Here is a 13,144-nt window from a genome sequence, read left to right as displayed (position 1 = left end):
TGACTCTTCCATGAAGACCATATTTGTACAAGCATCTCTATAGTGGAATGGTGTAGCCCAACTCCAGTGTCTGCCAGGTCTTTCTGGATGGATCGTGCAGTCAAACGTTGGTTTTGACATGCTTTTTTCACAATCTTGCAAGTGGTTTTGTCTGATATTTTTCTTGGTCCGCCAGATTTTGCTTTAACTTCCACTGTTCCTGATGACTGACATTTCTTAATTTCATTCCAAACAGAGGGTATTGGCATCTAAAAATGCTTTGCTATCGTCTAATAGCCTCCTGCTTTGTGAGCGTCAACTATTTTCAGTTTCAGTTTTCTAGACAACTGCTTAGAAGAATCCATGGTAATGATTGTTGGGGCAAGGTCAGATGAGTCTGGGCATTTAAAACCTTAAGATTGACATCACCTGGTCTTTCCAGACGACGATTGAGAACAATTCTGAACATAAACATAACTCGTCTTAAGCCATTTGAAGAAATCACTATTGTGAAAGTGCTTTTATCACCATCTCACTGTCATACCGATGCCTTTTGTTAATCTACATCAGCTAATCTATAACCCCAATGGCACCTCATTATTCTTAGCGGAAACTTTTTAATATAGCTACCAAAATTTCACGTGACACCCTTTAAATGAATGCACAATCCAGCAGGGAAATATTGCAAGCCTTTCATCTAGTAAGAAAATAGAGTAAGGGAAATATGTCACAGCATTCAGCTATATCAACGCAGCACTTTTGAATTATCCGATGGAAAGTCACACAAGAGCAAAGTCACTTTCAGAGCATCCGGAAAAGACTGTTGCACAATACCCCTGGGGAGTCGCATTAGGAGCACTTGATTTAATTGCTGATGTCAGTTTTGCAGGTGCCTCGATGTGATTTTGTTTTTATCTCTCAGCCTGGAGTTGTGGTGCCCGGGATTTCTTTTATTATCATTGTTATTATTTTCAGAGGGGAGGGATGGTTGTATTGTGCGCTACGCCTTTGGTGTGTTTCATAATGTGGCCCTCCTGCTATGTGACAAGGGACACAGGAGTTTCTTTGAGGCCATCACAGGGGATGCGCGTCACAGGGAGGGACCAGGACAAGGATTAATGTCAGCTTTTTATATTCTGAGAGCAGAGCCACAGGCGTACTTGCACATGGTATTCCATGGACTTCCTCTAACACGCCTGCTTGCACACCAGTAATGCGGCGGTAAATAAAAAGCTGGGTAAACAAAAGCTTCCAGTCAGTAATCATCCCGAGGTAAACAGCTGCCACTATGAAGAGAAATTAACTGTGCTTTCAGAAAAGAATTAGTATTTTGCCTGAAATTACCATATTCTTATAGGAACTATTAATAGTGATGTATAGCATGACTTGAGGTTGTATTTATTAATGTCTGCTGCACACACACACACACACACACATACATGCACACATAGTAAAGGCAGAATAAAGACATTCAACTCAATGAACAGACCCAAGTATTAGGCTCCACATTGTGTCTTCAAGAGCATGTTCTTCTATCTTCCTCTCCCTTCAACGCCCTGTCGCTTACTGTTTTATTGTTTAGAGTTTTTGCCTCTAATGCTCTCTATCTTCCAGCTTCTCTTCTGCACACTGAATTGCTCACACAGAAATAGACACACACACACACACACACACACACACACACAAATGGAGGTGTTAAATATATATAACACCTCCATTTGTGCTATAGATTTCCTGGGACTGTATTTAAGCCTTCCTAATCTGGAGCTCAGCTTTCAGTCTGTGTTGGTGGTGTTAACAGTAGTAAAAATATGTCCATAAACCCCAATGCTAAAAATAAGAGGTTGATCCACTGATAGGATTATCAGTCTTATGCTTTCCATTTCACCATCCCTCAATCTTTTCAAAATATCCAAGTATTTTCTAATGGGCAGATAACAGAATGAATAGTGATGACCAAAAGTTTCATGTGTCCTGGTCATTTTTTTTTAAGATGTTTTTCACTTGAAGAGGTCAGAAAAGATGGCAGATGTAACTATATTACAACAAAGAAGTCTGGCTTTTGTGGACACCTTAACACAGAAATTAGCCTTTTAACAGCAGCAAAAGTAGGATCAATTGAGAGCACACTGCCACAGCTGTTTAATCTAACAGCATCTTTTTGAGGACAGCCCACTGTTTACTTTATTGGGATAGACAGAAGGCATTATTAGATGAAAAATAGAGGGTTACTGCTAAGTAAAGAAGATGGTGGCAGAATTAGGCCTAAAAATGGAAAAGGAAACTGATTCCCATCACTGAATTGATTGTGTTATTCTAAGTGATAGATGAGGGCATTCTGTGTGACTGCCCTGCGGGGGTTCTTAGCTATTCTGTCAAGCAAACACACTCAACTGTGTTTTTTTTTTTTTTTGTCTTCTTTGATTATGTGTAATTTTTTTTCAAGGCTAACTTCTTATGCCAATAGATTGCTAAGTATATATTTCCCTTTTAGCCATATTATCTGACAGCCTATCATCTATATTCATCTCTGCTTATTGCTCCCCTGAAGACACACAACTGTAGCCCTGACCAAATAATGAGTGCTGTCTCTTATTTGCTTTGAGTCGATATTGCGGAAAATGCAGTTGTTTCTTATCTATTTAACATTCAAACCTGAATTTCCATGATTGTAAATATGACACCAAAAAGCTGGTTTAAGCAAGTCACAAACACAGCAAAATAATGCTTTGTTTTGTTTTTGAATGATGTTGACTTGCCTCACCTGGCTCAGTTAAGAAACTGAGGCTTGGCTGCATCTCTTTTAGCTTCCTGGCACTAGTTGCATATTATTTTTGGATGTCACTTTTACAGATTACTTTAAAGGCGTAGCTCTGGCTTTTAAAAGTATTTCAGTCATTTTTGCCCCTGGTGAGCAAGAGCACAGCTTGAAATCAGCTTGAAATCCTCCTAACTAAACACAAAATATGTGATGGGTCATGCAGCCCAAGCCTATAGGCTTGGATACGATATCTGAGGAGCTCAGGCTGCCAAAACCACTATCTTTTTTTTGCTTGTTGTCCCATATTTCATATCCAAGCTGTTTTCTCCTTTGCAACTCTGTTTTTGATGTGTTTGCCATTCTTTTCTTTTCTGTATTTTTTTGTTTTGTTTTTAGCTTTTTTTGTCGAGGGATCGCCAACTGAGCACAATGCTCTTTTTTCATCCCGCTTCACATTCAAACCTGGGAGCTGCCCATTGTAATTGCAGTCCTTTCCTGTGCAGCCATGTGCAGCTCCAGCAGAGACGTTGGTGCTTCACTTACTTGTCTAGTTTTTGAGGGCGAAGAGAAAGACTCTGCTACTGCTTTACTTTCCCAAAATACCCAGGGATTGGAACTGGCAACCATCCAGTCACAAGCCTGCTATTGCAGTCCTGTTTATTATAAAGCAGTTGCCATGTTTACGAACAGCTGCTAAGGGGAAAAAGTGTCATTTTTATGACTAAAGCACTTAGGGCAAACCGATTTACTCCTCTGCAACAACAAACGATGCCAAATTATGCTTTTTCTCAGCCAGACACACCACTTAACTCGGCTCTTGATGTGCGTCCATCTTTTTGTGTGGACGCCTTAATGGATGGGGAGCTGAGCAGCATGAATACAGTTTGTGTCTGTCCTCACCGTGTGTCTAGAGCAGGGCGAGATGAACCAGGCAGTGACCTCCATCAGCACCAGCATTCAGATACATCAGATAATTTCTCGACCAACGCCAAGCGTAAGTCAGCCTTACAAAATGGCTCAGACAGGGTTTGACCTGGCAAAAAAATCTCCCTCTTCTCTCTTGGCAAGATAAGGATTTCTTAGAGGGTCTCTCACACCAACATGTTAGGAAGCTGCAAGTATGATTGGATCGGAGTGCTGATAAAGCCACGGACTATCGGTGAATTAATTGCTGGATGTTAGATTTTTTCTCATATTTATTTTTTTTACACTCTGCTTTTGAGGGCAGTGGTGTTGCCATGGTGATGGTGCTGCAAACTGCAGATGCTTGTTTTCATTTTACAATTGTTCCCTTTTTTAATTGTTTTACTATTCTGTGTGTGTGCGTATGTGTGTGTGTGTGTGTGTGTGTGGCATGCATGCTTGCATAGGGCAAGCTATTACAGGAAGGGTGGGCGTGCCATGCTGCCAGTGAAGTGGATGCCACCTGAAGCCTTTATGGAGGGCATCTTCACATCTAAAACAGACACATGGTGAGAATCTCTCACACTTCTCTTTACCGGGCATCAGTACAGACTGAGCTCACCCACACTGTGATTTCTATAATTCTAGATTCCTATATTTCACACTCAGATGTCTGATGTCCCTACCTGCCCCTTGTCTCTCTTTGTTTTTTTTGTACCTTCCTGTATCCCTCAACATCTTTGATTCTTAGCCACATGTGTTTTTAAATTCCCTGTCTTGTCTCTACTCATTGTTGTCCTCTGCTCTGTACTTTGCATTTTGCAGCTCTGATGATACTGATAATTTATGACTTGAGTGTCTTTACTCTCACCCTCTCTTTCTCTCTCTGTAAATAATCTGTCCAATCATCATCTGCAGGTCATTTGGGGTTCTGCTGTGGGAGATCTTCTCATTGGGATACATGCCATATCCAAGTCGCAGTAACCAGGAAGTGTTGGAGTTTGTAACCAATGGTGGAAGAATGGACCCACCTAAAAACTGCCCTGGGCCAGTGTAAGTGCAGATCCACACACAGCTGCTGAATGCATTCATATGCTTCTTATGACCACACGACTAATGTGATCCCTTGAGGTCTAATTAAGTTTCTCCATAACATAAACAAGACAGAAGGATGCTTAGTTGTTGATGCATACACAGTATACACATAGGCAGCATAAAAAAACTGAAAAAGAAACAGAGGCATCAAAGGCTCTGATGATTTGCTGATATTGGCACCTAAACGAGTTGTGACCCAGAAGGCGCCAGAACATTTTATGGGAGATGGCTCTCAGTGCTGTATGGAAACCTCAGAAACAGTTTTCTTTCATGTTTGCCTCCCAATTTGGAAGAAGTCATGGGTTGCTGATAGAGAGCTTAAAAAACTATTTACATATCACACTGTAATTTTCCCTCACTTTCAGATACCGCCTTTCATACCAACTCTATTATAATAAATATATTAGAAGATGCCCGCACACACATTTTCTCTCTCTCTCATATACATATTTGAGCCACACAGCTTTGCAGATTACTACTCATTACTAACCCTAACCCACTGCAACCTGCCTTTCAAGGCTCTATTTTTGTCTTTGGAAAAAAAAAACACATGGCCCAGTGGTGTTCTATTTATTTGAAGTGAAACAGTCACACAACGGGATACATGGATTACTGAAAGCAAGCAGCTAAGCTGAAATCATCTCAGCAATTAAACCCATATCTCAGGATTTAACATCACTGTTATTTTCTCCTCTTCTCTGCATCACCCATTTAACACAACCACTCAGAACTGGTGGGAGATAAGTATGAAGAATATGTTTGCTGCTGGTCAGCCTCTATTTTCTCTACTTTATATCAGCTTGTGTGTGTCTACCCATTCATGTGTATCTTTAGGTACCGTATAATGACTCAGAGTTGGCAGCATCAGCCTGAAGACAGGCCTAACTTCTCAACTATCCTGGAGAGAATTGACTACTGCTTACAGGTAACTAAACATACTAGAATACTATTGCTTGAGTTATTTTCTATAAATTAAACTCCAAGCCTGTATTGGTTGTCAATGAAGGATAACACAAGATAGGTTTGCATTAAACATAATCAAAACCTATTACCAAAGCATGAAAAGCATGCTTTTGCATGAGGCCTTGTTGTTATCTTCTAGAGCCACAGCACAGTCAACTTTAAATTACTACATTTATTTTTCCATAGAAAAAGCAATATTTAGCTCACATTGTAAAATATATTAGATCATGTGGCCTCTATTATACTATAAATTTCCTATATTATATTTCAAAGTGGGATTACATTTATCAATAACAGCTTTATAGGTGTCCAGACTTACTGTTTGGATTTTTTGTCTGACAACCCTTAATGACATAGTTGACAGCTCGACACTGTAGCTATTTGAACTAGCTTTAGCTTCACTGCCTGACTGCTTATCCACCTGTTGCAGAGCTGTTAAAGAGATAAACTTAAACCTGCAGTGTGGAACTTTTGTCTCCCCCCTCTGGCAGTTAGTGTAATTATACAAACACTACACGTATGCCTGCAGGGGTCCGTTTCAGGAAGGAGGTTTAACTCTTATCTCTGAGTTTTTGGTTCCAGAGCAGCTGACTAGAGTTGGTTCAATCAACTCGGAGTAGGTTCACTCAAAGTTAAGCGCTGCACCACCACAATAAAAAGGCAGCATGAATGGAGCCCTGATACTACGATTCACTATGGCAACAACCACAAACAAATTGGTAGGCATACTTTATCCCTCTGGAACTAATCATGCGCACATTGTACATTTCTTTTGTTAAAAAAGCGACACGGCTGCTGACGCAAAAGATCGAGAATTGTTTTTTGAGAAAATGCTGCTCAAGTAAATGCGTAATCTCTAATATAGTGTATTCAGTCAGTGTGGAGAATGCTCACAGCCATTGGAATGACAGGGAAAGAGAAAAAGGCAGCAACTCGCAGGATGGGGGAGGAAGCGGAAAAAGCCTCTTGCTGGTTATGGAATAGGAGGGAGGAGTTGAGCTGGAAGCCAGGAGGGGAAGATGGGCAGTGTCTTGGCCACCACTGCCGACCCACCATCGGGAGGGTGTTGTGGTTAAGGGTCGAAACACCCAATGAACGATGGGTACCACCTGATGACATCAACCCCACCTGGCCAAGGCTACATTCACTTAAGGTGAATGAAGATGAGAAGCATTTTCGGATGTATTTGTAATCTATTAATTGGATATTTAATCACAGGTAGCCTATAATCAAAAAAATAGGCTATAGTTATCTGGAAATGAAAATACATCCATATAGTCGGGGCCACAATATCTTCTCCCGAGGAATGTTTAACTCCCTGCAAAGTGATTCAGCTTCTTCCTTCATCCACGGATCGTCGACAGAAGGACATGCCAAAAAAACGTTTTATAATGTGCCTAACACAGTTAATAAACCAAGCCTGTTTTCTATTCATGCAGATAAACTGCTCTAAAATGCGTCTGACACAGACTGAATGAATGAGGAAATGAAAGAGCGCTGTGTCAGAGGGAGGAGACTGAGAGAAGAAAACCTGGTCCCGATCAGGTTAGGTTCAGACTCAGTTACCATAGTAACTGACTAGGGTTAAGTTACTTCTCTTTCTGAAACGGGCTGGAGTTAACTCTCTCGCTCAGGTTTGATTAACCTCCCTTTCTGTTAACAGGGTTAAAAAAAACTCCTTTCTGAAACAAACCCCAGGTGAACTTGTCTGATTGTCCTGTCCGTCAATCACTTTCTTCTTCTTTTATCGGGAATATCCACTAAATCAACTTATTTTGGATGGTTCTTAGGATTTGTTTTGCCATAGCTACCACCAAGCTCCAAGCTGCTACCGCTTTGTTGCTATGGTCCCTCCCCCCCGCGCCCTTTTAGCATTGATGGTTAAATGCATCACTTCCAGTACGTCAGCGCGGGAAAATCACCACAGCGACCACAACTCTGGTGTTGTGAGAAATACACAGAGCTTTTCCTGGCAGCAATAGGTTTAATCGACATTGTGTGAACTTGTTTGAAAAGGGCTTGAATGTAACAGACATCCATTTATATGTAAATGCACCAACTTTTTACACGCTGTTTACACCGTTTAACTGGGACATTCCCATCGCAGTTCACCGTCTACCAGCTGTTGATCACTCGTTTCAAACATCAACATGATAGAGAGTGCTGGTTGTTACTTGAGGCAACCTTCTTTGATCAAGCATTAATAGAACAGACATTTACATAAAGAAGGAATCTTTTTCAGACAATATTTGGTTAACTCACAGGATTTATTGAATTAGCTACAGCTGATTTAACATTTTTAACTTAACTTACAGTTTTCATTAGAGCCGAAGACAGTGATGACTACATTTTCTCACCTCATACTTGCAGCTTAATTATAAATGGTGCAAGATTTAATTATGAATGTTGCAACATTTTTTGTGGCTCTTGCGATTTAAGTCTTTCAACTCAAACATTTGATTCATTCCCTAACATAACGGCCAATACGAACACTGAAAAATATAACTTTGATCTCTCGATGATCTACCCAAATTTAGGACCCCGATGTGGTGACCATGCCCCTGCCCATAGAGTACGGACCCATCCCGGAAGAGGAGGAGCGTGTACCCATGCACCCTGAAGACCCGTCAGCTCCAACCGTGCTGGTGAATGCCCAGGTGCCTGGTGGGGAGGTTCCGCAGCCGCCCCTATCCTATCCTACAGAGGAAAACCGGAGAGGTGGGGAGCACAGTGCTGAGACTAGCACAGCAGCAGAGGCCAATGCACAGATGTTAGTCCAGCCCCAGCCATACCTCCACCAGCTCCAGCAGCCTCACACAACCACCTCCATCGCTATGACAACCACTAACACAGTCACCTCCACAGCCACCTCTACACTCATTGCCAAGGGGCCTCATGCCACCACCCAGCCCAGCCTTGAGGGGGGCCACATCAACCTGGCGTTCACCCAGGGACACCCACTGGAGAAGGACGGCCACAGCGGGAAGAGCACCAGTCTCTGGAACCCAACATACGGCTCGTGGTTCCTGCAGCAGAGGAGGCAGCAGCAGCAGCAGCAGAGGCTGGGAGGGGTGGGGGGAGCAGGAGGGAGCAGTGGCAGGGTGCCTGGAGAGGGGCAGGAGCATGTGGGCCGGACTGTGGCGGAGGTGGCTGGGGCGCTGGGTGTCCAGCACCCGCATAAGCAGTTCCAGCATCAGCTCCAGCAGCAGCACCAGCTCCAGATGCTGCACCATCAGCAGCAGCAGCAGGGTCTTTGCAGACCTCTGTTACCCCCACCACCACCTCCCGCTGCCCAGTCACCTCTGCTTTTAGATTCAGCCGCCTTGCCCCCGGTTCCACTCTACAGACTGAGACGTTTCCCCTGTGGGAACATCGGCTACGGCTACCAGGAGCAGGGGCTGCCGGTGGAGGCCGCCCACGTTAACCCCAACCCCACTCCTCCACCCCAGCAGGGCATTTCCATGCCCTCTTCAGCAGCCCACCAGAGGGGGGCCTCCATTCCCACCTCAGGGTCCCTGGGTCGGTCAGGTATCTCTGAGGACAGCCGTCCACTGCTAGTCACCATGGGGACAGTACAGGACCCCAGGCTCCCCAGGATGGAGGGCCACAACGCCACCGTGCTTTAGCCTAATTACCTGAACCCCTGGTCTTTTCAGGCCCTGTCTTTGAAGACTGTGATCCGGACACAGCAGGAAACACTGTGTCGGGACTGAGACCGTTTAACACCACCCCCTCCCTCCATTTTGGTTTCTTCCTCAAGTTCTCGCTGAAACAGAGCTGGAAGAGTCCGTCATGCTTTTTCCATGAGAACCCTCGAAGGGTGTTGAAATCCCCAATGGATGCTAAAGCACATCAGAAAACTTAAAAAGGCTCCGGGAGGCAACATTTAGAGTGAAGGCTAGTTTTAAGAGTTAAAAAACATTGTATTTTTTTTAACGCTGGAGGGATAATGACTGGATACTGAGGAAGAATCAAATGAAGAATTTATGGCACAGGAGGACACCATTCTGTCTGGTAGTGTGTTCATTGACAGCTTGTTTATGAGAATGGACTATTGGTGGATTCAAATCTTTATATTTTGCCAAACTTTCATTTACGAACTTTGACTACTTTGACTGCAGAGTTGTCCACAGCTGCAAGCCACATGTGTCAGTTCTACTGCAGAAGCCTCACGCTGTTCCGTATCCACATCCTTTTGGAAAACAACAGTGTAATAACTTGTATCAGACTATTTTTCAAGAATATCACAGAATTGGACACTGGATTAACAGAGACATTTATACAAAAAAAAACTGGGGAAAATGTGTTGATGTTTGCTTGCCTGCTCTTTTATTTATTATTTGGAAGTGGCTCTATAAATTATTCATGAACATGCTTCTTCAAATCCAATCTAATTAATTTCACTTTAACTGGTTTTAACTTTAGGTTTTTTAAGATGCAGTATTTTATTTTTTAGTAATAAGAAAAAAAGCGAGAGTGAACAATACCAAAAATGTATCAAGCCTTTGAGGTGAAGTAGGTAGATAAAAAGAGCCCTGACGCAGGGGAAATGATTTTACAAAAGAATATAACGGAGTAACGACAAGCCGCCCTCAGCAACATTCAAGTGTTCAACTTTTTACTATTGCTGAAGATTTGTAATAAGTCGTTGCCCCTGATACTATTAAAATCACTGCTGTGTGGACTTTCCTTTTGTTCACTCCAAACTCCATGCTGTTAAGAGTGCTTGAGACAGTGAAGTTAAGGCTTTCCTTTTCTTATGGCTTTTTCAGTAACCTTTCATCAGTTTATTTCGTGTTACAAAAATGTTTCTCTCCCTTTTTTGCCCAGATAGAAACATGGTGGATATTGCTGAATCAATCTTAACCTTCAAATTGCCATCTCGAAGCACTCTACTTCCCTAAATTTGCATATTTGATCTTTTCTATTATAGGATGACTGTTATGGAATACAAATGAGTCTGAATGAAAGGTTTGAATACAAACTGCTTTTGCTCCACATGTGAATGAAAGCTGAGATCCGTCTCATTCTGCTTTTTTCCCCACACACTTCGTGTTTCTACTGTGTAAAGTCTGCTTTCTTTTTTGTTAAAGGACAGTTGACATGCACTATATCTATTGGATAGAACCATGAGTGTATGCTGGTGTTTATATTTAGATGAATGACGACAACATGCATCAGTTTTTAAAGCTTTTGCTTGACTGTATTTGGCGATCTTGTCGGTCCTGCTGTAAAGCGCAATGAGCTGTGTGTGTGTGTCATGACGCTCGCATTCATTTAGGCCAGATCAATGAACGAGTTAAATATTGGCCTATATGTATTTTGCTTTGTCGCTGGTACCTGTGTTAAATGCATTCTGTGTTCCGCTCACAGCTCATGTCCATTGTTTGATGTAAAAAGACAAACTGAACTTCACCTGTAAATGTTGTAATTATAAAGTATTGTACTATGGCTCTGGTAAAAGCTGTAAATTGCCCTTCAGAAGACATTCGCCAAAATTAATAAATTACTATATAATAACTGGTTTGCATTAGTCTGCCTACTGCACTCTTTGGGATTGTTGCCATGTTAATTAGATTCATTCAAATAGGACTCAGCAGGTGGTTTAGTGTAACATCCCTTAACTGCTAACATTAGTAATATTTTTTATAACTGTACCATAATAGCTATGCACAGAAACAGGGCTGTAAATAGCTAAATCAAATTTTAATTTGCCACATCTGTATTATTTTAGGCCGTCTGGTTAGACGGTAGTAGCTTTCAATTTTATTGGCAGCACAAATGATTGTTGACACAAAGCCATATTGATAAAAGATGGCAGTAATGGATTGAAGAAGTGAGACTTATTAAAACAGTGAGTGTTCTGTGCAGCAGCTAAACCACCAGCATCATAAACCCTATGTTAAACCTCAAAGTTGAACATAATGTTATTTAAGATCAGTAAAGGCTTGATTTATCGACATCCATCGGCCTTTTTAGAAAACCCAGCAGACAGATCATTTGAAGCGAAAACAATAGTCTGATTCCCTGACATCCTCAAATTGTCTCATTTACGAAAGTTTTATGACAAATTCCATCTCCTTGTGCCAATAAAATAATTAAGGGAAAAATTGTTACAGGCGGTAGTTGTGTTACAATTGAGGCAAAGTGAGTGGACTGTAATCAGGATGATTGTAGTCCTCCTGATTTTACACGCTACATTAGTCTCAGCTATTGACCTCATGCCCTCAGCCTATAGGGCAGGAGCCGAAAAAGAACACACTATACTCTAACTTTTTTACCTACTATTTCATGACTTTTTTTTTTTTTTACTTTGACATACTATACTTTGACTTTTTTCGACAACTATATTGACTTTGTTTCAACTTTTGACATTACACTATGACTTTTTTTATTGATATACCATACTATGATTTTCTTGTTGCCTTTTTTAACAGACTATGACTTTATATGACATACTATACATTTTTCTTCAACATACTATGCCGAAACTTAAACACACTATGCTATGACTTTTTACGACATACGGTGGCATTTTTTGAATATTTTCAACGTACTAAACTGACTTTTTGTCTGCTTTTTACAACATACTATATTGTGACTTTTACACTGAGTCTTTGACATATACCATTACTTTCTTCTATATACACTGACTTTTTTCAACACACTATACTGCAACTTTTTGTCGAGTCAACTCTATACTATGACATTGACATACGACTTTTTTCAACTTACTATAATATAACTTTTTTCACATACTATGCTATGACTTTTTTTTTTTAAAGATACTATGAGTTTTCAGCATACTATACTATGACTTTTTGACATCTGAGTAAATTTCAAAAAACGTAAATATTTGCATAAACATTAAACTAAAATACTACGGACAAAACAAGGTTATGGTACAGTTTGTCAAAAAAAAAAATCATAGAATAGTATGTCTAAATGAACATTATTAAACTAAAACCTGAACTGAACAATTTTCACAGACATAACGCAATGGAATAATGTTTCCCTAAACATAGTGGGGGGGTCAAAATCCAAAGTAGCTGACTCTAGCATTATGTTTTAAACACAGATATGGTGATAACGGTCCAAAAGGATGTCACGTTCATATTTTTATTTGACAATGGTAATAAAATTTGAGGAAGGACCCCTAAACCCCCCTTGTGTTACGATAAAAAAGTCGTATAGCATTTTGGAAAAAAGTCATAGTATATATATGTTGTAAAAAATCATAGTATAAACAGTATGTTGAAAAAAGTCCTAGTATAGTGTTACGGGTGAGTGAGGATTGAACCCAAATGCAGAGATGAGGACGGCAGGCGGGGGGGGGGTAAACAGGAGTTTATTAACAGAAGATTAAGATAACACAGGGAGCAGCGGTAGCTGGCAAATCCAGGAACAAAAACGAAGAAAAGTCCCACATGGAAAAAATCCAAA

General features: G+C 41.1%; 1 protein-coding gene across 2 annotated transcripts in view; it reads left to right on the top strand.

Annotated features, from left to right (window-relative positions):
* The window catches only part of alk (ALK receptor tyrosine kinase), a 397,773-nt gene extending 386,548 nt beyond the window's left edge, over positions 1-11,225 (top strand). For both annotated transcript variants that reach the window (XM_032499965.1, XM_032499966.1), the window contains exons 26-29: positions 4,111-4,212; positions 4,562-4,696; positions 5,573-5,663; positions 8,239-11,225. In XM_032499965.1, coding sequence (XP_032355856.1) covers positions 4,111-4,212; positions 4,562-4,696; positions 5,573-5,663; positions 8,239-9,327 — 1,417 coding nt within the window. In that variant the 3' untranslated portion in view covers positions 9,328-11,225. The remainder of the gene's footprint in view (positions 1-4,110; positions 4,213-4,561; positions 4,697-5,572; positions 5,664-8,238) is intronic.
* Positions 11,226-13,144: the final 1,919 nt, after the last annotated feature.

This window comes from Etheostoma spectabile, chromosome 20, assembly GCF_008692095.1.
Source record: "Etheostoma spectabile isolate EspeVRDwgs_2016 chromosome 20, UIUC_Espe_1.0, whole genome shotgun sequence".
NCBI lineage: Eukaryota > Metazoa > Chordata > Actinopteri > Perciformes > Percidae > Etheostoma > Etheostoma spectabile.
Note: the sequence above shows the minus strand (reverse complement) of the source record. Positions and strands in the feature narration are given on the sequence as shown.